General features: G+C 46.1%; 1 protein-coding gene and 1 long non-coding RNA gene across 9 annotated transcripts in view; both read left to right on the top strand.

Annotated features, from left to right (window-relative positions):
- SOX6 (SRY-box transcription factor 6) overlaps positions 1–27,434 on the top strand; it is a 548,208-nt gene that overhangs the window by 512,959 nt on the left and 7,815 nt on the right. For all 8 annotated transcript variants that reach the window (XM_082269784.1, XM_082269783.1, XM_082269788.1 and 5 more), the window contains 2 exons: positions 11,528–11,636; positions 24,314–24,487. In XM_082269784.1, coding sequence (XP_082125910.1) covers positions 11,528–11,636; positions 24,314–24,487 — 283 coding nt within the window. The remainder of the gene's footprint in view (positions 1–11,527; positions 11,637–24,313; positions 24,488–27,434) is intronic.
- Positions 1–27,434, top strand: part of LOC309565057 — a 654,865-nt gene that overhangs the window by 400,438 nt on the left and 226,993 nt on the right. The window lies entirely within an intron of this gene.

The following is a 27,434-nucleotide window of genomic DNA, read 5'->3' on the forward strand; positions in this document are numbered from 1 at the left end:
CGTACCACCCGTACATACCTCGGCCCACGTACCACCCGTACATACCTCGGCCCACGTACCACCCGTACATACCTCGGCCCACGTACCACCCGTACATACCTCGGCCCACGTACCACCCGTACATACCTCGGCCCACGTACCACCTGTACATACCTCGGCCCACGTACCACCCGTACATACCTCGGCCCACGTACCACCCGTACATACCTCGGCCCACGTACCACCCGTACATACCTCGGCCCACGTACCACCCGTACATACCTCGGCCCACGTACCACCCGTACATACCTCGGCCTATGTACCATCCGTACATACCTCGGCCTACGTACCACCCGTACATACCTCGGCCTACGTACCTCCCGTACATACCTCGGCCTACGTACCACCCGTACATACCTCGGCTTACGTACCACCCGTACATACCTCGGCTTACATACCACCCGTACATACCTCAGCCTACCTACCATCCGTATATACCTTGGCCTACGTACCACCCTACATAACTCAGCTTACATACCACCCGTACATACCTCGGCCCACATACCACCCGTACATACCTCGGTACATACCACCCGTAAATAACTCGGCTTACATACCACCTGTACATACCTCGGCATACATACCTCCCGTACATACCTCGGCCTACATACCAACCGTAGATACCTCGGCCTACATACCACCCGTACATACCTCGGCCTACCTACCACCAGTACATACCTCGGCCTACCTACCACCAGTACATACCTCGGCCTACCTACCATCCGTACATACCTCGGCCTACATCCCATCCATACATACCTTGGCTTACATACCTCCCATACATACCTCAGCCTACATACCTCAGGCCCGCCGAATTGTGTGCAAGAGTAAAGAAAGAAAAAAGAAGAGGAGAAATGTGGAGAATAATTGTGGCGTTTGGCATTTTCCATCCCGGGATATGGTGAGCCGAGGCACCATGCTGAAGCAATTTGTGAGATGGGCACGGTGGGGCGGCGGGTAATCCTGCGGGGGAGGGTGTGCCCCGCGTATTATTACACTCCATATTGTTTTACAAAAGATGCGTGCAATCAGTCATCTCTGGGCACCGGCTCCCGCTTCTCTGCCAGCAAAATATAGTGCAGAACAATCAGTCTTTATTTCAGCGCCGCCGCAGCTCTGGAAATAAACTGCGAGCTGTGTGTCAGCGTAATGTAAGAGCGCCGAGGGGGGAGGGGAGGGGGCTGTCAGGTTTAGGAATTCTGTAATTAACAGACATCAATATACACATTATTGTAATTCACAAGGCCACACCCCCTCTATGGGGGGAGAATAGGAACCCCCCCATGAAGGACATTGTAAAGGGGAGGAGTCACAGTGTAACTTTACAATAAATATAAAACAATATTATAAAATATTAAGAATTAATTTACTAAATAAATAAAATAACATTTCACACCGAACAACATCAGCAGAAAAAGTCATTCTTGAGATGCCTGGGATGAGATGATGTCATCATTCTGCTGCATGCAGGGGGAAGCATTTCCTCAGTCTCCCCTCCCCCAGTGATTAGACTGTACATTGTAACTTTGTATTAGATGTTCCCTAGTGATCAGACTGCAAGCAGGAGGAAGCATTTCCTTAATCCCCTCTCACCCAGTGTGTAGCTTTGTATTACATCCCCCCCCCCCCCCAATTCATACACCCCATAGATACTTATTATTTATTTTATGTTTACATTTTTTTTTTCTTTTATGTTTGCCATATCTATATATATATATACACACACACTATCTGACAAAAGTAAGTACACCCCTCCCATTCTATCTTTTCATGTGACAACACTGAAGAAATGAGACTTTGCTACAATGTAAAGTAGTGAGTGTACAGCTTGTATAACAGTGTAAATTTACTGTCCCCTCAAAATAACTCAACACACAGCCATTAATGTCTAAACCACTGGCAACAAAAGTCAGTACACCCCTAAGTGACAATCTCCAAATTGGGCCCAAAGTGTCAATATTTTGTGTGGCCGCCATTATTTTCCAGCACTGCCTTAACCCTCTTGGGCATGGAGTTCACCAGAGCTTCACAGGTTGCCACTGGAGTCCTCTTCCCCTCCTCCATGATGACATCACAGAGCTGGTGGATGTTAGAGACCTTCCCCTCCTCCACCTTCTGTTTGAGGATCCCCACAGATGCTCAATAGGGTTTAGGTCTGGAGACATGCTTGGCCAGTCCATCACCTTTACCCTCAGCTTCTTTAGCAAGGCAGTGGTCATCTTGGAGGTGTTTGGGGTCGTTATGTTGGAATACTGCCCTGCCCCCCAGTCTCTGAAGGGAGGGGATCATGCTCTGCTTCAGTATGTCACAGTACATGTTGGCATTCATGGTTCCCTCAATGAACTGTAGCTCCCCAGTGCCAGCAGCACTCATGCAGCCCCAGACCATGACACTCCCACCACCATGCCTGACTGTAGGGAAGACACACTTGTCTTTGTACTCCTCACCTGGTTGCCGCCACACACGCCTGACACCATCTGACACCAAATAAGTTTATCTTGGTCTCATCAGATCACAGGAGATGGTTCCAGTAATCCATGTCCTTAGTCTGCTTGTCTTCAGAAAACTGTTTGCAGGCTTTCTTGTCCATCATCTTTAGAAGAGGCTTCCTTCTGGGATGACAGCCATGCAGACCAATTTGATGCAGTGTGCGGAGTATGGTCTGAGCACTGACAGGCTGACCCCCTCCCCCACCCCTTCAACCTCTGCAGCAATGCTGGCAGCACTCATACGTCTATTTCCCAAAGACAACCTCTGGATATGACGCTGAGCACGGCACTCAACTTCTTTGGTGGACCATGGTGAGACCTGTTCTGAGTGGAACCTGTCCTGTTAAACCGCTGTATGGTCTTGGCCACCGTGCTTCAGCTCAGTTTCAGGGTCTTGGCAATCTTCTTATAGCCTAGGCCATCTTTATTTAGAGCCACAATTATTTTTTTCAGATCCTCAGAGAGTTCTTTGCCATGAGGTGCTATGTTCAACTTCCAGTGACCAGTATGAGAGAGTGAGAGCGATAACACCAAATTTAACACACCTGCCCCCCATTCACACCTGAGACCTTGTAACACTAACGAGTCACATGACACCTGGAGGGAAAATGGCTAATTGGGCCCAATTTGGACATTGTCACTTAGGGGTGTACTGACTTTTGTTGCCAGTGGTTTAGACATTAATGGCTGTGTGTTGAGTTATTTTGAGGGGACAGTAAATTTACACTGTTATACAAGCTGTACACTCACTACTTTACATTGTAGCAAAGTCTCATTTCTTCAGTGTTGTCACATGAAAAGATAGAATAAAAGATTTACACAAATGTGAGGGGTGTACTGACTTTTGTAAGATACTATGTATGTGTATATATATATATATATATATATATATATTTTTTTTTTGTCATTTTATTTTTATTCATAGACATTATATATAAATTACAATTTACAGCTGCTATATATATATATATATATATATATATATAAAATGTTTAATTTATTGGTGCTGTAAATATTTTCATTTAATTTAATTTTTTGGTTAATTTTATTCATAGGCATCATATATATATTTTTATTATTTGTGTTATTGTTTTTTTAATAGGTGCTATATATATATATATTTATTATTATTCATAGGTGCCCTGTATTTTTATTTGATTTTTTTTTCTTTTTTTCCTGGGCACCATGTATATTGTTTTTAGGCAGTCCTCGTAATAAAGAAAAATTCCCATTGGGGGAGGGGGGGGGGGGGCACAGTGTTGCCCAGCGTTCTGCAATGTAGAAGTATTAGGAAGTTGAATTGGATGTTATTTCCTCCATTCTTATTGTGCTCTGTTATATTTTACCGCCCTTTTACTTGCTTGGCTATTCATTGTAAGACACTTTGCTGGTCCAAACCACGTCGGTAATTTCTAATATCGCTCCGTCGTTAAGAGGCAAAAGGAAGAAAAAAAAAAAAATACGGACATAAAAAACATTTATTTAGAGTGAAAAAAAAAAAAAAAAACCCTGAGAACACTCTTTTTTTTTTTTAAGTACACAATTCACAGCGCAACGGCAAACAGTTTTGTTAAACTTATCCTGAAGATCCCGCCATGTTTAGCGGCGTGATAAATATTGTTTTATGGCGAGCCGTTGCCTTTAAAACTCCGGCGAAAAAGCGCGCGGCTCCCCCGATCGGAGTGTCCCGGCGTACATTATGGCTCTTTATGACTGGTGTTTTGATAGAGTGATCACTAAAAATTTAATGACACTATAAAATAATAAAAATCCCATTAATTTAGCTCGGATCCGGGATGTGGCGGCTGTAAAGCTACATTAATAAACAGATTTTTTTTTTCTTTATACAACAAAAAGCATTGTTACGTGTCGGGGTATCAATCAGGCCCGTAAATCTAAGGGCCGTTTTAGTGTCGGCGCTTCTGTTATTATCGAATGGCCAATAAGTGTGTAAAGCAAAGTATATAAAATTTTATGAATATATACAGGAGGCATGGAGAATTCAGCTTTTATCTGAGAACGGGAGGGGGGAGGGGGAAGATCCATTATGGGATGGACGGAGCGCCTCTCTTTGTAGGGATGAGGGTTTTAAATCTCCCCCGCTCCTGTAGACCGCGTTTGCCCGTGAACGCGGAGCGCTGAAAAATTCCCCCGACGGGAAATCTCCGGTCCTGCCGCTCTCCTCGTCTTCCTCTGGAAGGAAAATCGATCGTGTCAGCTGTCCAAGTCGAGTCAAATTTGCTAATTTAATGCAAACTCACAAATGATGCCCCGAGGCCGCGGGCACTGACGGCGTCACCGCCGGAGAGGAGAGCTGTGCAAAGATTCTATCTATCAACTGGCGGCCACCCCTGTCATCGCCCGGTGATCATCCGCCGCGGTGATGGATGGCGGGGACCTGCGGCCTGTAAAATGAAGAATTCATTGGCTGTGGATGGCGGGGGTTGTCACACTTCAGGAAAGTTCAGTTAATATGGAGAATTACTGCCGTACATCTCCATTTGGAGAGATTCCGCCGTCCGCTGGGGTCTCGTCTCGGCTGCGGAAGGAACGCGGGAGCAAGCCGATGTCAACGCACTTCATAACTTACCGAAATAAAAGTATTACGGCGTGAAGGGACTTCTTAAAAAGCAGCCGAAGGCCTGAAATCCGGGTCATTTTATGGGGTGCCTGCGCATTATCTAAGCGCCTTTTCCAGTTTTTCTACTCCCATATTGCATCGGTCATTTCCCTTTTTATTTTAATTTTTATTCATAGGTGCCATGTATTTGATTTTTTTTTCCTAAGCACCATGTATGTTTAAAGAAAAAAAAGAAAAAACAAAAAGAGGGGCCCTGAAATCCAAATCATAGAGGCACCTCTCTGTCAACAGCCGCAACCTTGGGACTCCCAGAAATTATTTGAAGAATGTAAGAGATCAGGAAAAAAAGCCAACACATTTCAGGGGTTCAGAAATCCCCATTCATCAGAACTAAAAAAACAAAACAAAATAACAACATAATAATAATAATAAAAAAAAAAAATATATATATATATATATTATTTTTTTATTTTTCTTTAATATCATAGTATAATATATATATACACACCTATATATATATATATATATATATATATATATATATATATATATGTATATAATGTATTTCTTTTATATATATATATATATATATATATATTTATTTTTTTTTTTTACATATAATTTAAAGCCCAACTCCGGACCAATAAATCATCCCTTGCGGTAGGGCTGCAAAGGTTAATAGCTTTGTGTTTACGTCTAGGAGAAAAAATAAAAAGATTTAAAAACCTGAACGCTCCCTGTAGCATCTGTACCCCCATGTTCCACCAGTCTAGGGTCCTGATGTCATCCAGACCAGAGTAGGGTCCATAGCCCTGTATTGGATGTGAGCACACCGAGGGACAGTCTACTGCCAGATCATGGGGGAGCGCTGGGGGAGTGGAGGATCAGATACGTAAAGCTGTTTCTCCTCTCCCCTCTGCATGGGATCTTTTATATATATATATATATGTGTGTATTTATTTATTTTTTTCAAACACAGAGTTGAAATGAAGGAGGCCTTGTCTGGTGTCTGATAGTATTCAGCTTTCCTGGTATATCAATCATTAGGAGACACTCCGTAAGACACGCTTTGGTTACTTTGTTTCCATGTAAAATGGTTACAATGTTGCCTGAGGGTCACAAACATTTTACAAAGTTTCACAATTTAAAGCAGCTCATTTCTGACTGCTCTCAGGCCATGCTGGGGTTTGTAGTTCCCCAGTCCCATCGTGAAGTATCCTCCTTGTATTCCTGCCCCGCAGTTCTCCGATCCTGAACCTTTCCCCCTCTCTCTCCTCTCCGCTGGCACCGTCCGGAGGGTCAGACATGGTGTTGGCCTTGTAGGATTCCTCACCTGCCTCTGGCCTCCAGAATACAGAAGTGAAGCTGTGAGCCAATCTGAGACAGGAAATAGAGGCAATCAGCAAGAAGAAGACATCATGTCTGCGACGTGTCACCCTCACCGACCAGATCCTGAATTTACACGCAAAGGGGATCTCCAAGCGGACATTTCCCCCCGCGTCATCCCCAGAGTGACAGGTGTAATGTTTGAAGATTGTAAATTCACACCGCGGCCCTCGCTGTCTCCCCGCCCAACACACCCAGCCACAAAAATCAAACTTTCATCAAATGCCCGTCTGGCACAATGATGAGCCAATGGAAAAGCGTTGTGATTTTATTTTCGCTGCGTCCCTCACACGTCGCGGGTCCCCATCCCAGGCTGGGTGTGAGCAAAACATCTCCGTGTTTTCGCAGCCTGATCCAGAGATAGGAAGAAATACGGCAGGAAGTCCATGACAGGGCGTTACGGAAAACACCAAATTTAAAGTGTCTCTATGTAGCGATTGCCAAAATAGACGCTTTGTGTTGCGCTACACCGCTAAATTATTCCTGTTTATAAAAGTCGATTTAAAATGCAAATAGTACAGAAAAAAAAATCCTAAACTGGAAGTTTATCCATCAAATAGATTTTATCAGCTTATTCTGTTCCATGAGGACAGATATTTCATGAAATGTGGCAAAAAAAAATAAATAAATAAAAAATTATTAGTATATATATATATATATATATATATATATATGTAATTATTATTATACAGGATTTAAATAGCGCCGACAGTTTGCACAGTGCTTTACAATATAAGGTAAGACAATACATACACGCACACATACACACACACACAGTATATATAATGTATATTTATATATATATATATATATATATATATATATATTTTTTTTTTTTTTTACTCATTTCTGATCATTTCATCAAATCTCTACACTAATGGTTTATTTATTTATGATTTGATATGACCAAAAATAAAGTAAAAAACACAAAAAATTTGTATTTTTAATATTTTTGAATACATTTAATATATATTTAATTTATATTTTAATATATAAATATATTAAATATATAAATTAGATAAAGTTTTTCACAATTTTGATTGTCTCATGAACTCATAAATAAACCATTAGCGTAGAGATTTGATAAAAGGTTATATATACACATTGTATATATACATTGTATATATATATTTAATATAAATATAGGCCCAGAATTGACTCCAGGGCAGCCTGCATTTTGACACCGGGACTCCATTGCAGGACTGCCATATCATCCTAAATTGGACCCAACAAAGTGATTTGGTCTAAATTGATTTTGCCACAAAATTAACAGAAAGAAAAAAAAAAAAAAGTCTTAAGTTTGCTCATTAAATGAAATTTGTTTAAAAATAATCTTTACTTTATTTAGTAGTTTTATTTTTTTTTTTTTGGAGAGCATATTTAGGGAACTTTAGTAGATTTATTTTGGGGTCTATTTATTAATATTTTCACCCGAAATTCAAACAACTTTCACCCAAGATTCACGCATTCTCCAATTTGAAAAGTGTGTGAAATGTGAGTGAATATTTTGTGAAAATATCTATAGACCATAATCTTCTTTTGTATTAGTTTTCTTTTGTGTGTGACAATAAATGTAAACTTTTTCCCAATGTTTTTGTGTATTTTTGAATAAAAAAAAAAAAAAAAGTCAAAATAAAAATTTATAGTAGTCACCTAGCAAATTTTTTTTTTTTACTTTTTTCATTCTTATGTATTATAATTAAGATAATGCAGGGCCATATTTTGGCACATGAACAAGGCCAGAATAGGAGTGGCATTTAAAGCCCATTTTACTCTCAAAATCCACCTTCATTTTTAGCTTCTCTATTGACTTAGAAATATCTAGCTGAAATTTTAAATTATATAAAAATTTCCCAGTATATCTAAAAAATGCTGCGCAATTAATAGTGAATCAATCAGTGGTTAAATGCAAATGTGACTCAATATATTATTATAAAAGTGAAGAAATTGTGACAAAAATAAATATCATTGTGTGGAATAATCACGAATAAATAAATAATTACATAAAAATTAAATAAGTAAATATAATTAATGTAGACACACGTTTGTAAAGTTTGTTTTGTGCAAATAAGTCCTAATAAAAAAAGGGTGTAGCCACTTAAAATTAAATTCTTCAGAAGTGGCAGTAGTGCTGAATATTGATTACATATAAAAATTTCCCACTTGTGGCAGAATATTTTGGTAAGTAAAAACTCTCAACTTTTCGATAATCCGCACTCTTCAATCCTTTTTATATTGGAATGCAGAAAAAAGGGGAAAATTGAAATGGAATCGATATTGACTGACATGTCGGAAATGGCTCGGGAAACAATTATAAAAGATGTTGTTACTTTGTAACTTGCAGCACCCGAATAAACAAGGATCCATCGATCCCCAGGCTTAATCAGTAAAATGAATTGCGGGCCGCGCCGGTACGGAAAGGAGCGCGCCCCGGTGTTGGCTTTTGAAGTGCTGAGAAGAGAAGTGGGTCAATGCACAATGAGAGGAGCGGCGCGCTGCGCTCTGCTCCTGCATAATGTATAAAGTCTAACGTGAGAGAAGCGTTCCGCCAGCTCTGAGCTGCTCCTTTGCGTCTGCAAATCGCAGCTGACACGACGTTTAATATTGTTCTGTGATAATGAACGACGTGCCTCGTATTGTTCTCCGGCGCGGCACAACACAGCGTTTTGTCTGCCGAGGAAACAACAAGACATCAGGGAAAACACGCAGACACGGTTTTTTTTTAAACAGGAACAATAAATTAATGATAACAAGTGAAGGCTCGGCGTGTAGCGGAGAGAGAAGACGAGATTGCCAAAGGCGGAATTGTAGACCTGTCTGTTCTCTTACTAAACACGCCGTAATTGTAACAGAGCTGAAGAGTCTCTCGGCAACTGTGCAGCACGGCGGGAAAAGGGACGCTAAACATTTTTTGGGGTGGGAGGACCGCCTTTTACAGCCACCGAGCCAATCATTTATCAGATGTCACATCCTTTCTTCCCAATTGTAGCCCCTGAATACCGGCATGGGACATGTTCTGCACCCATCGAGTACCGGCATGGGACATGTTCTGCACCCATCGAGTACCGGCATGGGACATGTTCTGCACCCATCGAATACCGACATGGGACATGTTCTGCACCCTCCACTACTGGTATGGGAAATGTTCTCCATCCATCCAGTACTGGCATGGGACATGTTCTGCACCCATCCAGTAACGGCATGGGACATGTTCTGCACCCATCGAGTACCGGCATGGGACATGTTCTGCACCTATCGAGTATCGGCATGGGACATGTTCTGCAGCCATCCAGTACCGGCATGGGACATGTTCTGCACCCAAGTACAGGCATGGGACATGTTCTGCACCCATCGAATACCGACATGGAACATGTTCTGCACCCATCAAATACCAGCATGGGACATGTTCTGCACCCATCGAGTACCGGCATGGGACATGTTCTGCACCCATCGAATACTGGCATGGGACATGTTCTACACCCATCGAGTATGGGCATGGGACATGTTCTACACCCATCGAGTACGGGCATGGGACATGTTCTGCACCCATCAAGTACCAGCATGGGACATGTTCTGCACCCATCAAGTACCGGCATGGGACATGTTCTGCACCATCGAGTACCGGCATTGGACATGTTCTGCACCCATCAAATACTGGCATGGGACATGTTCTGCACCCATTGAGTATGGGCATGGGACATGTTCTGCACCCATCAAGTACCTGCATGGGACATGTTCTGCACCCATCGAGTACCGGCATGGGACATGTTCTGCACCCATCAAGTACTGGCATGGGACGTGTTCTGCACCCATCCAATACCGGCATGGGACATGTTCCACACCCATTGAGTACCGGCATGGGACATGTTCTGCACCCATCAGTGCCCCATTTTGGGGCCTATTTACAAAGATCAGTCAGATATTTGCAGCACTTTAGCTCATTTTATAGTGTTTTCCGTAAGGCAGTGAAATAACGGTTCTAACCCAGATGACGTAGACCCCATTTTAATGTCCGCTTCTGGACAGGATGCCCCCCTTTCCTTTTTAGTATCTTGACTTCTGATGTTCCTGGTGAGTCCCTTCCCTCCCCCGATTATTATCAGGGAAATGAGCAGATCGTGGCATGCTACATAGATGGCTTTTTGCGATGCTGTAGATGCGCGCTGTATGACACCTGTCTGGGGGTTTTGTGCTCTGTTAGTAGAAATCTGCATATGTCTAATCTTCTCCGCGCTGACATAATTGTACCGAGTCATTTCTGGGGTTTAATTGGCATTCAGCGATAATGTTTGCAGATTATGATACAATATGTGTGAACGCTTTCCTATGCTGAGACGTGTTACATCTGTCATGTTAGCTATTAACCCTTCCCTGTATTTGGGGGGGGGGGGTGCATGGCTGATTTCTGGAACAGACAACTTATCAGTGGGGGTGGATCTGGGGATCAGAAACTTGGCGCCCCATCTTGTACAAGTCTCTGTATGTGGGGAAAGGGGACCAGCATGCTGAATTGTCTGATTTTCCCGGTGGGGGGGGGTTCACCTCACCCGAAGGGGGTACAGTACAAGCCCCCCTCTGTAGATCTGGACTTGAATCTTCTATCATATAATGTGACTGAAAACGAATCTCTCTCTAGGCACTCTGGACAAAGTAACATTGTTTAATAAACATTGATCAGACGGGAGATAGAGAGATACAAAGTAACATTGTTTATAAACATTGATCAGACGGGAGATAGAGAGATGCAAAGTAACATTGTTTATAAACATTGATCAGACGGGAGATAGAGAGATACAAAGTAACATTGTTTATAAACATTGATCAGAGAGGAGATAGAAAGATACAAAGTAACATTGTTTATAAACATTGATCAGAGAGGAGATAGAAAGATACAAAGTAACACTGTTTATAAACATTGATCAGAGAGGAGATAGAAAGATACAAAGTAACATTGACAGAAGTAGATGTGAGCTGTTTGGGATCTGCTCCTGTCACACAGGGAATGACACTGCCTGTGGCTCTTATCTTTCAGGAGAGGACACACTATGACAATATGGGCCCACAGCTGATGGGGAAGCCAAACGAAGAGGGAAAATTGGGACCCGGTGTTATTGACCTGACAAGGCCAGAAGACGCAGATGGTAAGTCACCATGCTTGAGCACTGTAGGAGGGGTGCCCCTCACTGGAATTGGTTGGTCTTCTGTGGGCTCAGACACAAATATTCAGGGACTTTCTGAATAACTCTCACCAATTAGAGGTGGAGTTGGTGTCTTTTGTCTGGTCGCGGATCCATCACTCTCTATGTCACCAAACAAGATACAACCAGAAAACTAGAGAAAGCCCTGGGATGCAGCTGTTTGGAACTCTAATATTTCTGTCTTGGTTCCTGAAGTTCGGAGGACTTCCAATAACCAACCAAACCTATTTCCCTAAACCAGACACCCAGAAATATTTTTCCTGTACATGCTCAGCTCTAAGAGGTAACTCCACCAAAACTATTTCAGTATCTGGAAGATGTTAAACCCCTCGACAGTCTGTTCTGTATATTGGTGAAACCACTGTGCTGAGTTCCCGGGTCTGTACACCCACTGTGCCCATTATGAGGGGTTCCCACCATCCCTGTGCTGAGTTCCTGGGTCTGTACACCCACTGTGCCCATTATGAGGGATTCCAACCATCCCTGTGCTGAGTTCCCGGGTCTGTACCCCTGCTGTGCCCATTATGAGGGGTTCCCACCATCCCTGTGCTGAGTTCCTGGGTCTGTACACCCACTGTGCCCATTATGAGGGGTTCCCACCATCCCTGTGCTGAGTTCCCGGGTCTGTAAACCCGCTGTGCCAATTATGAGGGGTTCCCACCATCCCTGTGCTGAGTTCCCGGGTCTGTACCCCCACTGTGCCCATTATGAGGTGGTTTTTAATAGTGCAATGAGCTTCAAATGGCTCCTGATGGTCTTTTCACTAATCCTCGACCGGATCTTGTGCACAGATACAAAAAAACACAATGTAATAAAAGTAAAGCTAAAACAAGCCACCCAAACCTGAAGATAAAAAAAACACAACGACCAAATGAGTAAAATTAATTTTACATTGTTGTAATTTTTGCTGAAAATTCCGCTCATCTCACCTCACCAAGTCATAGAAGAAGCCAGCAGGTGGCACGGCTCTCTAGAATCCGCCTAGAACTAAAATCTTGCTGCTGCCTATCCTGGTGCTTGTAGTTCCTCACCAGCTGAGGGGATAGATTTGGGCAGACTTTCGGGGGGAGCCGGGGAACCTCTAATGCCGGCCTGTAGAGCAGAACCCGAGACATGGCGGGGAATATGAGGAGGACGATACACAATTATTGCCTCCGGTCTTCTCCACACAACAATCCGGCAGCTCATTAAACAGACTATTTGTTAACTTGTTACTAATGCCGTGGAAAATGCGCCATCCGTCTGTTTTATCACAATGCCGCCATGAATATTTAATGTTTTTGTTAATTTGGCTCATGTGTTTACTCTCTCCGCGCTTCTGCAAACAGCATCTACCCACCGCCGCCGCCGCTACTGCAAAGCTCCGCGCAGAAAAGTACCAAACTATCGCCACACCACCGGAGAGTTCTGTGGAGTCTGATTGTGTAGAAGACACCTCTGTAAAATAACCTAAAAGTAACAATGAGCCAAGCTGTCCTGGGATTGGTTGGGGCGGGGTTTGTTAAACGTCACAAAAATCTGAATCCCACTGAAATCAATGGGAGCTGAATCTCTCCAATTGAAAATGCCCATTTTCTGGGTTAATAGGCAAGGGTGTTAAAAAAACAAATAGTATGGTGGGGGGGGGGGGGCACTGCTTATATGGAGTCCCCCAAAAATGCATACCTGGCCCTTAGAGTCTGTAAAAAACAAAAATGTGTGAGAGGTCCCTAGCAGACCCTTACCCTGAGCATGCATCCTGTATGGCCAGGAAAGGTGGGAGGACAAGCATGCATTCTTCCTCTCCGGACCATACTAGGCCACAAATCTCAATATATGGGGGGGGGGGGGGGGCTTGCAATGTTGACAAGGACAAGGCCCAGGCCTAGGGCGGCACTTTGCATGAGGGCGGCAAAATAGCCACCCCCGCCTCCACCTGAGACTCTATTGGCCACTGGTTGCTAGAGCCGCTTGGCGTCCAGCAACCAGTGATGTCACGGCTGTGACTCCCTGGCCCTGCCCCCCTTCCTTCCCCTTCCCTTACCCCTCCTTCTCCCACCCCCCCCCCCCTTTCTCTCTCTCATCCCCCTTCACCCTCCCTTTCCCACCCCCTTCTCTCACCCACCCCCTCTCACCCACCCCCTTCTCTCGCCCCCCTCTCACCCACCCCCTTCTCTCACCCACCCCCTCTCATGAGATCTCAGGGGTTCTTGCTGGGACTTGTAGTCCTTCAATTTTGGAGGAGAATCACATCTGTTAAACAGGAAGGGGTGGGCAAATTGAGATAGGAGGGGGAGAGGGGGCGCTCAATTTTAGTCTTCCCTAGGGCAGCACAAAACCAAAATATACCACTGCCTCTTCCCCACATCCCTTGTGACAGTAATAGGAAGGGACAGGTACTCTTTATGGAGAGATCTGGGGTCTAACAGACCCCAGATCCCTCCTCTGCCCTTAAAAGCATTTGATCACACCAAGATCGGTAAGATCAAATGCTTTTCTTTTTTTTTTTTTTTAAATGGCGCCAATTCCATCGTTAGTGATGTCAGGTCATGGCTTCCAGGTTACCATATCACAGAGCCGAATAAAGTCAATCCGGTCTCAATTCGGGCTCTATGATCAGCCAGCGGAAGCGCCGGCTGGTCTATCGGGCCTCTTGGTGGGATGGGAGATAGCGTTAAGCTGTGGAAGGCAGCAGGAGGGAGGAGACGTCCCCTCCTGCTGCTTGTAAAAGCCATCCAGCAGCTAGTTAGCCATTAGGGTGGCTTTTACAAAAGAGTTGACCACTGGCCCCAAAAAAATGGTACCAGGCATCATCCTGATATAACCAAAGTCCAGAGTAGTACAGGTGTGTCGCTTGGTGGCAAGTGGTTAATACCCAACGTCACTGAGTCTGAACAGATTGGGAAAATCTCTGTCAAGTCCTGTTGTCTTTGCTCCCATTAGGATTTCTTCCTGTGGGGTCACCGGGACAGGAAGTTAGGGGAAATCTCTCAGGCAGGGACACAGACAGCCATAATAATTTAAGAGGAGTCCTCACCCTTCCAGAAAACATTTATACACAATGAATCATCCCAGAGCAGAAAAGATTACATTGAGGGGGGGGACTCTGGCGGCGGCGTCTGCCCCGCCCCGTCCCGTATATTACCTTCAGCCTCCACCCTATTCAGAGACCTTTAGAAGCACAAAGATACTTCGCTAAAATTAATATACTCCCCAATGGCGACCCGTCAAGTTTTATGGCCCCAGCTGGACGATTATATCGAGTTTTTATTCCTGGGCCCTGCTGGAGATCGAATACGCCGTTAAACATTATATACGCCTCATAATAATTTTCCATATTAATGATGGAGCGTTTTATTTTTTTTTCTGCCCCTCTGCAGAAGAATCTTCTCGATTGTCAATTCTTTCGGCGTCTAAATATTAATAGTTGCCATGGAAGGTGTGCGGGGGATCTTATTTTCGCAAAAAAAAAAAAAAGCGTAATGAAAGGAAGACGCGGAGACAAAGATGTCACTATTCTGATGGGCGAAACCACAACAAGCCCTAAAATTCCCCTCCGCTGGAAAAAAAAAATGAAAAAACTATTTTTAAAATCCATCGGGAACCTTTCCAATTCAACGTCAAAATAGGAACGCTGAAATAAAACTCCGATCTGCTCGCAGATTCATAAAGATTTTATTTAATAAAATGGAGTTTGTAGAAGAGACGTGCGCGCAGTTTAGTGAAAAGTAAGCCGGTAGCAGAGCTCAGACGGAGGAGTTTGGAAAGCGGTTTTCAGACAGAAGCAGTTTCAAGTTTCCTTCATTTTGCAAAGCCACGAGCCACATGCATCAGCCCACCACAACCATTAGCTCTCTTCAAACTCCGAGGAGGGACAGCAGCCAAGACCACAAGAAGGTTTGGGTAGGCTGCCTTTGTTCATTGACATATGGCAGAGCGCGGCTCGCTGTGCGTTCGCTGGGACGCTGCTGCCTCCAACCGAACGGCTGAGATAGAGCAAGAAAAAGAGGATCAGGAAAAATCATCTCTGCGCTCTGCGGTCGGTGACGGTGAAATAAAATTAGAATTGATAAGCTGCTAACGGTCGCTGGAACACGCGTACGTTTTACGGGGTGACTTGGAGAGCCGCGGCCATTTTTCTGGAAGTTGTACATAAAACATGAAGGTGGAGAGTCAGGCCGCTGATAGGCATTTTGATTTATAGGGGGGGGGGTCTGTGATTTCAGCATCACAGATGCACATGCAGATCCTCTGGGGCTGAACTGTACAGGGCCACCCCCTCAGCCGTCCCCTGCGGTGCATGACATGCAGCCCCTATTAGCTAGAGAGTTGACGGGCTTCTCTGGGAACTTTCTGGAGTGTACTTAAAGGGTAACTCCACTTTCAGGGAATATAAAGGAATAAAGATACAGGTGGGAACCCCTCATAATGGGCAGGGGAGGGTACAGATGCGGGAACTCAGCACAGGGATGGTGGGAAACCCTCATAATGATCACAATGGGAGTACAGACCCAGGAACTCAGCACAGGGATGGTGGTAACCTCTCATAATGGGCACAGCGGGTGTACAGACCCAGGAGCTCAGCACAGGGATGGTGGGAACCCCTCATAATGGGCACAGCGGGTGTACAGACCCGGGAACTCAGCACAGGGATGGTGGAAACCCCTCATAATGGGCACAGCAGGTGTACAGACCCGGGAACTCAGCACAGGGATGGTGGAAACCCCTCATAATGGGCACAGCGGGTGTACAGACCCAGGAACTCAGCACAGGGATGGTGGGAACCCCTCATAATGAGCACAGCGGGTGTACAGACCCAGGAACTCAGCACAGGGATGGTGGGAACCCCTCATAAGGGGCACAGCAGGTGTAGAGACCCGGGAACTCAGCACAGGGATGGTGGGAACCCCTCATAAGGGGCACAGCAGGTGTAGAGACCCAGGAACTCAGCACAGGGATGGTGGGAAACTGCCATTCCACTCCCTGACAGCGAGGTGTGAGGTTGCTGGTTCCTTAGCTCGTGTGCTTCCAGAAGCCAGGGGCTAGAGTTGTTTCTCTGCCCCAGGAGGGATGCTGGATCCTGGGGAGGACCCCGGCGGGGGCCCCCTGGATAGGCCTGAGACTAGGCCTCAGCCTATGGAAGACATGGAGCTCGGCCCAAGGAGGGGTGAATCCCTATCTACCTTTAGACGGAGGATTGTGGACAAGCTGACAAGGATTGAGAAAGAGGAGGAGAAATTGGCAGCTTTAAAAACTGAATTTAAAAAGAAAAAGTTGTATTGTGCCAAACTGTACAGTAAGAAGAGACCGGCTCTGAGGCCTGAATTAAAGGACTTGGAGCAAGCTTTGAGGAAGCAGAAAGAGTTGGTGAGCTCTCTGAAGGAAAGTAGCGGAGCTTTTAAGGAGAAATACAGGAATGAGGAACGTTTCAGCCGTATGAGGAGAGGAGCCGTTTCCAGCATGGAGAGTGACCCAGCCAGTGAAGAGATGCAGGTACCGACAGAGTCAGCAGAGAGTGAGAAAGTGGGCCCGGAGGATGAGCCCAGCTCTTCAACACCTCAGACATCTGCTGAGCCCCCAATGGCGGAGGCCTCTGTCTCCCTCCCTCTGCAGCAGCAATGTGGAACATCTGAGCAGGAGGTTGAGGGGGGTACTGGCATGTTGGAGTTCGTCGCTGAGCTGGAAACCCCTCTGGATGGAAGAAAGTTACATTTTTCTGCGGATTCCTCAGATGAGGAGATGGATACCGTTCCTCGCCCTATGAAAGAGAGACCTGTGGAGAGAGGAAAATTCACCATGAAGCCTGCAACAACCAGGAGGAAGTTTGATCCCGCCATCAACCATGACACTGCAGAGGTAACAACACAGCAAGCAGGTACAGTGTGTGTGCAAGGTGGTGATGTGAACTTTAATGACAATGTGCTTGCTGAGGGTTGTAGTGCTATGGGCTGTCAGCCCACACCCATAGACAATGTGCAGCATGCAGTGCAACCTGATGCACCTGCTAAAAAAACTTTAAATGCGATTGGTGGGAAAACTGAAAATAACTTTGAGCTTTTGGTTGAAGTGTCTGCAGAGAGGAGCACCACGGACATTGCAAAGGCTTTTCCTGACCCAAATAAAGCTGTTGTTCCTGAAAATGGTGCAGGAGATGCTGGGAGCAGTAGTGCTACAACTGTTGGGGATTCTGCAGTAAAAAAAACTGTGATTGAACCCAGGAAAGCAGCTGAGTGCTTAGAGAAGGGGGAGGGGGTGGGTCTTGTCTCTGCTGCTCCAAAGACTGCAAGGGATGTTTCAGGCTCCTTGTCAGCAGGTGTGGCTGTGTCTAAGGACAATGCTGTAATTACTGGTATGTCTGGGAGGAAAACCTATGCTGGTGCTGCTACAGGATCTGGTAGGGGGGAGCATGGAAATGGTTTATCTTCCTCACTATTTAAAAGGAGGAATGTGGTTCAGCTCAGATGGGAAGGCGAAGGTATTCCCCCATATAGGAGAGCTGTGGTTGATAAGATTCTGCAGATGGGGTTTAGACCCGAAGATATCTTCGCCCTGATCAGTCCGACCGGCTCCTATGAGTATGATTTGTCCTTTATCCGTCCGGAGTCTTTGGACATATTTTGGGAGAAATATGAACATGTGTGTAGGAGCCTGCCGGACTGGAGAGGGCTCATCCCCAAAGTTGTGTCACGTCAGCCACTTATTAAAATGGTGACGATTCTTGTGCGCAATGAGTCCATACCACAAGGGGATTTATCTGTATGGCTGAGGAGATATGGAGACATCCTGAGCCCCTTACACAAAATTATGGATGACCGAGGAATATGGACGGGGGGATGGTCTGTGCAGCTAAAACTGAGGGTTATTGATAATGTCATCCAGCATCTGCCATCCTCAGCTTTCCTGGGGAGGGACAGACTGACCATCTTCTATCCAGGCCAGCCAAAACTGTGTAATAAATGTGGGGATAAAGGGCACTTTGCATCCTCCTGTCCAGTGATGAAATGCTCTCTGTGTCAGGATTTAGGGCATTTGGCAAAGGATTGCAACATTATAAGGTGCAACTTGTGCAATTCGGTTGGGCATCCTTATAGCCAGTGTCCCGAGGCAATGCATAACCAGCCTGAGCTCATGAGAGAGTTCTTCCGCCTGGACATGGAGGATGCTCAGAGCTCAGCAGCTAGGGTGCCTGCGATTCCCTCTGAGTCTGTGCCAATGCCCAGTGTGCCTGTGTCTTCCCAGTCTGTGCGTTTGCCTAGTGTGCCTGTGTCTTCCCAGTCTGTGCGTTTGCCCAGTGTGCCTGTGTCTTCCCAGTCTGTGCGTTTGCCCAGTGTGCCTGTGTCTTCCCAGTCTGTGCGTTTGCCCAGTGTGCCTGTGTCTTCCCAGTCTGTGCGTTTGCCCAGTGTGCCTGTGTCTTCCCAGTCTGTGCGTTTGCCTAGTGTGCCTGTGTCTTCCCAGTCTGTGATTTCCCAGTCTGTGCCAATTCCCAGTGTGTCAGTGTCTTCCAAATCTGTGGCGCCCCAGTCTGTGCGTTTGCATGTATCAGTTACCGAGAATGTGTCCAATCCTTCTGTGTCTATGTCCTCCAAAATTGCAGAGGCCGCAAGAGGTGCTGATGCAGGGGCATCAAGTGCAGTGCCAGTCCCACCCCCTCGACATTTCAGGGCTTCTATTGGGGACCAGGGGGTGCAGAGGAGTGGGGAAAATGGTGAAGAGGCTGGCCTGGTGGCAGATAAGGTAAGGGAGAGTGGGGGTGAAGGGGAGGCTAAGAGTGGGGAGACTGTAATTTGCAGTTTGTCCAAGGATGATGTGGAATGGTTGGAGGAGAAAAGGAAGAAGGGCAAAGGAAAAAAAAAAAGGTGTTCAGTTGCCCAAAGTCCTAAGGTTTTGCCCTTGAAAAATAAGTTTGGGGTCCTGTCAGATGATGACGATGAATGGGACTCGTTGAGTACAGCGTCTTCTATGGATGATGAGTCCCAGGGTGCATTGAAGCGCACTGGTTCTCCAGGGAGAGAGAGTAGTCAGGCTAAGAAACGGCTGCCTCAATTATCCTAATGGCAGTTCCCACTCCGTTAAAAGTGGCAACCATTAATGTTGCCAGCTTAAAATCAGTGAGTGCTCGTCATATGGCCTTATTTTTGCTCAGCGAGTTTGATGCTGACATTTTGTTTTTGCAAGAGACCCATCTCAGTAATCTGGCTGATATACATCTGGCAAAGAAGGAGTGGAAGCATGGTCCCTCCTTTTGGTCTCTTGCGGCCGAGCCTTACAGCGGGGTTGCGGTCCTTTTTTCCGGTATGGTAACATGCCGACGGGTAATTGAGGTAGAGATTGGGAGATGCATGATTTTGGATGTCTCTGTGAGGGGGCAGGACCTGCGCCTGATTAACATCTATGGTCCCCAGACAAAATGGGACAGGAAATGCCTCTTTACAAAGATTAAGCCTTTTCTTTTTACGGCTCAGCAGGTTATCTTTGGAGGTGACTTCAACACCATTACTAGGCCTAAAGACAGGAGAGGTTTCAGAGATAAGCTGGGCTATGACAGCCTTTTCCTAAATGCAATGGTTAGGGAAGCAGGTCTGGTAGATGTGCACATTAAGCGCTGCCCAGACAGCACGGGGTTCACTTTTCAGCGAGGTAATAGTCATAGTAGGATAGATAGGTTTTTTTTAAAGGAGGACTCTGCTTTTTCGGCACCTGTTTGTCGGGCAGTGGAGTTTTCTGATCACTGTATTCTATATTTGACTCTGAATGCCTCAGGCGTGCCACCTAGGGGGAGGGGTATCTGGAGATTGAATTCGGCCCTCCTGGATGACGAGGAAGTAAGACAATCCTTTGAGGAATTTTTTCAGGCACAGGTAACTATCCTAGACTTTTGCAACAGTAAGTCAGAATGGTGGGAGCTTATAAAACAGCGGACTGTTAGGCTTTTCAAGGCCATAGGGAGAAAGAGACAGCAAGATAAGTATATCACCTACCAGCGTTTGCGGAGGAAACTTGACCGCCTTGTATCGAATGGAGGAGATTCTGGGGCGATCTCTGAGGTGAAGCTCCTCCTGAGGACCCATCAATATGACCGGCACGCCTCTTTGGTTCAGGAAAGGGACTATGGGAAATACCATTCGCCTGACCCTTACCAGAATTGTAAACAGAGCGTAGCAGTTAAGACGGTCAATGGCCTGAAGGACAGTACGGGCTCTCTGACGAAGTCTAGGTCAGGGATCCTGGAGGTCGTCAGGTCATACTATGCTGATCTCCTGGGAGGAAAGAACCTTGATCGGACAGGGATGTTGAGTTTTTTGGACTCTACGCCAGGTCTGGAAAATATTGTTCCTTTGATGAATTTGACAGATGAAATCACTGCAGATGAGGTGATCCAGGCTATTGATAAACTAGCCATCAGGAAAACGCCAGGGCCAGATGGTTTGACAGCCGAATTTTATAAATGTTTTAAGAAGATCCTGGCTTCACACCTTGCGGAGGTTTTTAATGGCTGTTTGCATGAGGGTTCTCTCCCTCCTTCCATGAGGCAATCTGCAGTGGTTCTTCTGTCAAAGGGCAAAGATCCTTCGATGATTGAGAATTGGCGCCCCATTAGCCTTCTTAATGTCGATAGAAAGATACTGGCAAAGATTTTTTTCTGGCGATTATCATCAGTGGCAGGCGATTTGTTATCCCATCACCAGCACTGCGCAATCCAGGGTAGAAGCACTTTCTCAGCTGTGTTAGCTGTCCGGGAGGCCTTGGAGCGTTGTAGGGCTGCTGGTTGGGGTAAATATCTGCTGACATTGGATCAGGCTAAGGCCTTTGATAGGGTTAATCATGAGTACCTATGGCTCCTTCTTGGCAAGTATGGCCTGGAGGGGGGTTTCATTGATTGGCTCAAGATTTTGTACAAAGGGGCTGAAAGCTTTCCTCTGGTTAATGGTTGGGTTGGGCAGCCCTTTGTGGTTGGCTCAGGTGTGCGTCAGGGGTGTCCTTTGAGTCCTCTGCTATATGCGTTTGCAATCGACCCCTTCATTAGAAGGCTAGAGAGTGGACCATTGTGTGGGGTACCTTTGGGCATCGCTGGTGAGCCTCCTTTGAAGGTTGTGGCTTATGCTGATGACGTTTCTGTTTTTGTCTCTGGGACTGGGGAAGCGCAGGAGGTGGTCTCAGTGACAAGGCAGTATGCGGAAGCATCAGGTTCAAAGGTCAACCAGGACAAGTGTGAAGCTTTCTGGATGGGTGTGGAAGGTGAGAGCTTTGTTCTCCCGGATGACTTCCCGGAGCCCCAACAAAAAATTAGAGTTCTAGGCATTGAATTTGGCCCAGGTGACTATGGTCATGCAAATTGGGTGAGCAGGCTGGAGAATGCCAATGCCAAGGTGGCGAGCTGGAAAAGTTGGCGGTTTTCCTTAAGGGAAAAGGTTGATCTGATCAAAGGTTACCTGATTCCAATTTTTCTGTATGTCAGTTTTGTCTGCATTTTGCCAGTGTCTCTCTATACCAGGATCTATAGTTGTTTCTTCCAGCTGTTATGGGGAAACAGAATAAACCTTGTCAAAAGGAGTGTGACTTATCTTCCTAGGCGGGAGGGTGGTCTAGGAATGATCAACCCTGTAGTCTTTTTCTCTCTGATGTTTGTAAAGTACAACCTTGGTAACATGTTGGCAGAGAGACCGCCTGGGTGGGTTGGTATTTTCCAGTCCTGGTTTAGGCCCTTTCTGCGAAACTGGGAAAATGGTGGGCCAGTGAAAAGCCTGAGGGTCAAGCATGATAAGCTCCCGACTTATGTTGCCCCGTGTTTGAAAATACTTCGGCAGTGGCAAGTAACGGCAGGGGAGATCAGATCTCTTCCAAGGAAACTTCTTGAGAAGCGGATCATGAGCTCTGTTTTTTGCGAACCACTGGCCTTAAGGGATTGCCCAAGCCTAGTTTTGGGGGAGGGTTTGCGTTTGATTAATTTGGAGAGAATCCCAATGAAGTTTAGGGATCAGGCTTGGCTCGCTTTCCATGGAAAACTATATGTGAAGGGCAACCTGAAGTTTCTCTCTGTGAGTGATCGTGGCTGCCCGAGAGTAGAGTGTGGAGGTGCGGTGGAGTCCATGGATCATTTTTTGCTTCAGTGCCCTTTTAATATAGAGGTGTACAAGAGGGTAGGGAGGGCTCTGAGTGTACCCTTCCTCCCCCATATGAGTTATGCAGAGTGGGTGTATGGGGCATTCCAGACTCGCCGGGATTATGATTTGGAAACACTTTTTTTAGTTAGTGTAGTAGTCCGTTATTTCACGTGGAGTGCACGGTGCCAGGTATCCTTACGGAGTAAAATCCTCCCTGTTGAGGTGGTGGTGCAGAACATTCTGGGTGAGGTTGGGAAGATTCGGGGTCTTGAGAAAGACAGGTGGCAGCAGGAGGCCTGGATAAAGGCGTGGAGGAATATCAGGACTCTGTAGCTGCTGCCTGTTGATCTCGGGGTGTGCGGCTTTTCTTTCTGTCCTTGCTTCACTCCCCTAGATTTTCAGATAAAATATATTTTTGATAAAAGGCTACATGCATGGTGACGGTGATGTTCCTTAGTCTGGCTCTCTCGTAGGGTTTATGCTGTGCGCAATTTGGTTTATTTATTATGTTCTTTTGGTTTTTGGTTTTGTATCGTTATATTTAATTATTTTGTAAATATGTTATTTATTAATTTATTTATTATGGTTTTATTGTATATAAGTTGTTGTTTGTAAGATTTTTCAATAAACAAAATTAACCCCTCATAATGGGCACGACAGGTGTACAGACCCAGGAACTCAGCACAGGGATGGGGGAAACCCCTCATAATGGGCACAGCGGGTGTACAGACCCGGGAACTCAGCACAGGGATGGTGGGAACGCCTCATAAATGGGCACAGCGGGTGTACAGATCTGGGAATCCAGCACACGGATGGTGGGAACCCCTCATAATGGGCACAGCGAGTGTACAGACCCGGGAACTCAGCACAGGGATGGTGGGAACCCCTCACAATGGGCACAGCGGGTGTACAGACCCGGGAACTCAGCACAGGGATGGTGGGAACCCCTCATAATGGGCACAGCGGGTGTACAGACCCAGGAACTCAGCTCAGGTATCAGTGTGGGGTGGATCATCCCTGTAAATGTTGCGTAGATTTCTCCTGTGGATGATTGGGTTACATCATTGTTGCTTTGTTGGATTCTTGTTCATGAAAACTTTGTAATTTTGTTGTCTTTTTGTCTGAGTTTTATGTGGCTGCTGAGCCTCCAATCTGGCAATCTAAATCCCGGCAGGCAGAGTGAGATGCGGATTTGATGGATGGTGGAGTTGCGGCAGTTGCCTCTGCTCTGCTCAGTTTCACGGCACAACAAATACATCTGTCAGATGCTGTCGTCGATATATCTGCTGCGATGAACGCACTTCAAATAAAATTGTCAATGGGGGTTTTTACAGGGCAGACAGTTCTGATGTATCAGCAATGAAGCTGACAGATTGGATCTGGGCATGTGGGGGCTCATTGTGAGTGCTGAGGAACCACAACTCCCAGCATGCCCCAGGAGACACTGATTTGTAGGACGAAGCCAGACAAGCCCTTGATTGAAACGTTTTTTTTTTTGTGTTGTTCAATAAACTAAAGGGTCCTTTTCTTCTCCTGCAGGGGGCACTACAGTAGTGGAGGCACGAGTGTACAGAGACTCTCGAGGGAGGAGTACCAATGAGCCGCACATCAAGCGACCAATGAACGCTTTTATGGTTTGGGCGAAAGACGAGCGGAGGAAAATCCTGCAAGCCTTTCCCGACATGCACAACTCCAACATCAGCAAAATCCTGGGTAAGTGGTCTGGGTCAGTGGGAAAAATGTCCCTTACATTGGTGGTCAGTGGGAAGAATGTCCCTTACATTGGTGGTCAGTGGGAAGAATGTTCCTTACATTGGGGGTCAGTGGGAAGAATGTCCCTTACATTGGTGGTCAGTGGGAAGAATGTCCCTTACATTGGTGGTCAGTGGGAAGAATGCCCCTTACATTGGTGGTCAGTGGGAAGAATGTCCCTTACATTGGTGGTCAGTGGGAAGAATGTCCCTTACATTGGTGGTCAGTGGGAAGAATGTCCCTTACATTGGTGGTCAGTGGGAAGAATGTCCCTTACATTGGTGGTCAGTGGGAAGAATGTCCCTTACATTGGTGGTCAGTGGGAAGAATGTCCCTTACATTGGTGGTCAGTGGGAAGAATGTCCCTTACATTGGTGGTCAGTGGGAAGAATGTTCCTTACATTGGGGGTCAGTGGGAAGAATGTCCCTTACATTGGTGGTCAGTGGGAAGAATGTCCCTTACATTGGAGGTCAGTGGGAAGAATGTTCCTTACATTGGGGGTCAGTGGGAAGAATGTCCCTTACATTGGAGGTCAGTGGGAAGAATGTCCCTTACATTGGTGGTCAGTGGGAAGAATGTTCCTTACATTGGGGGTCAGTGGGAAGAATGTCCCTTACATTGGGGGTCAGTGGGAAGAATGTCCCTTACATTGGTGGTCAGTGGGAAGAATGTCCCTTACATTGGTGGTCAGTGGGAAGAATGTCCCTTACATTGGTGGTCAGTGGGAAGAATGTCCCTTACATTGGTGCATTTCCTGTCACCTTCTTTATGACAAGTGGTCACAGAGCCGCTGATAAGGCAAGACAGCCACCCCTCCTGTACTGGGCCCAGACTCCTTCAATTCAAAAGGGGGACCCGGGCACATGCTAAGCAGGAGGGCCGGCTTTATTGTGCTATTGGAGACGCCGATCTCCTTCTGCCTCTCCTGCAGTGCTGCCGGGTTCTCCTCCTCTCCCTCCCTCTGGCTGCACTGCGGGGAATTGATCCTAGCACCCCTTCCACCTGCTGTCTGGGCCCCCTGTGTGCCCCTTTCCCATGCAGTTCTGCTGGCTTCCCTCCTATCCCGCAGGCAGTTGCTGCGGGCACACAGGGGGCTGGAGAGCGGGGGAAAAGGCTGGTAAATGTGTAATTTACTGGCCACTTTATTTCCTGAATGAACACAGTGATTGATTGGTACCAATCACTCCTGTGTCCATTCATGACCGAAGCATACTAAACTGTGTTTATCATGCATCGGTTTGTGAATTAGCTGGAAGCCTCAAAGCACTTCCCATTCATTGATCTGTGCAGATGAGGCGGTAGAGAAAGGGACTTAAAAATCTATGTTCCCAGTCACTTTCGGCTGGGGGGGGATTGAGGCTCTGTCATGTAGGCTGTGTGGGGCCCCATGATTTCTAACAGCAGCCCTGAGTAGTCACCAGGAGGGTGAATCTGTCCAGCGGGGACACCGATGTCAGCTTTGGCTTCAGAAACACTTTAATCCTCCAGCTTCCACCGAACACCAATAGATCACTTTTATGCGGCCTGACCCTTTAAGCGACACTCAGCGTCTTGACATGTACGTGAGGACGTCGCTCGTGAACATCGACTGGTAGCAAAAAACACATCATCCTGTAGACGCTGCTGGCCGGCGACTCCCAATTCATTCATCTCCCCCTCCGCCTGTCTAATACAATTTCCTGTCCTCAAGTATTTAGGAAATTCATTACAAATAATAGAACATAAACAGGCAGTTTTATCCGTTCGGAGCGCCTCGCAGCTGCGTTGGACGCCGTTTCCATGGCCGGCTCGGATTGCTGTCACATTTTTAGGCATAAGTCACTTTGTTAAAGTCATAATATTTAATATATTTAGGCAGGATGGAGTAATATGTGTGTAATGAAGGGATTAGCCTGCGTGCCAGAATACGCCAAAGTTATTTTAATTGAGTGTTACATATGCAAAATTTAGGCGTTTTATGCTTAAAATAGCATTCCTTCATTTTTATTTTTTTTGCGATTGCGGCTTCAAATGCCAAGTAGGTGCAACGGAGGATAATGAGCGGAATGATTGTGCGTGGAGAGGCGTTGCGTGTGCGGATAGGCGTGGAGCCGGGAAGTGCTGCATGATTATTCCAGACTTGGCCGGATTATCGCAGTGTGCGGGACGAGCGCAGATCCCCAAATGACAGCGTCACCCCAGAAAACGAGGCCTCGGAATCAGAGGTTTCGATAACATTACAATTTATGGCGGGTTTTAAAACAACGTCAAAAGTGCCAGAAAAGGAATGGAAGAGAAATGTGTATATAGTGTAATGTATACATTGGATACCGCTATATGCAATATAACCTACATGGTCAAAAGTTTTGGGACACCTGCCTGAACTTTATTGGCATCCCAGTCTTAGTCCGTAGGGTTCAATATGGAGTTGGCCAACTCTGTGCAGCTATAACAGATTCACCTCTTCTAGGAAGGCTGTCCACAAGGTTTAGGAGTGTCTATGGGAATGTTTCACCATTCTTCCAGAAGGGCATTTGTGAGGTCAGGCACTGATGTTGGACAAGAAGCTCATGGGATGAATTAGTGCAGAGACTGGCTCACAGTCTCCACTCTAATTCATCCCAAAGGTGTTCTATCGGGTTGAGATCAGGACTCTGTGCAGGCCAGTCAAGTTCCTCCACCCCAAACTCCCTCATCCATGTCTTTATGGACCTTGCTTTGTGCACTGGTGCACAGTCATGTTGGAACAGGAAGGGGCCATCCCCAAACTCCTCTCACAGAGTTGGGAGAATTAAATTGTCCAAAATGTCTTGGTATGCTAAGAGTTCCCTTCATTGGAACTAAGGGGCCAAGCCCCGCCCCTGAAAAACAACCCCCCACACCATAATCCCCCCTCCACCAAATGATTTGGACCAGTGCACAAAGCAC

The sequence above is a fragment of the Pelophylax lessonae genome (genome assembly GCF_965119305.1).
Source record: "Pelophylax lessonae genome assembly, chromosome: 10".
Taxonomy (NCBI): Eukaryota; Metazoa; Chordata; class Amphibia; order Anura; family Ranidae; genus Pelophylax; species Pelophylax lessonae.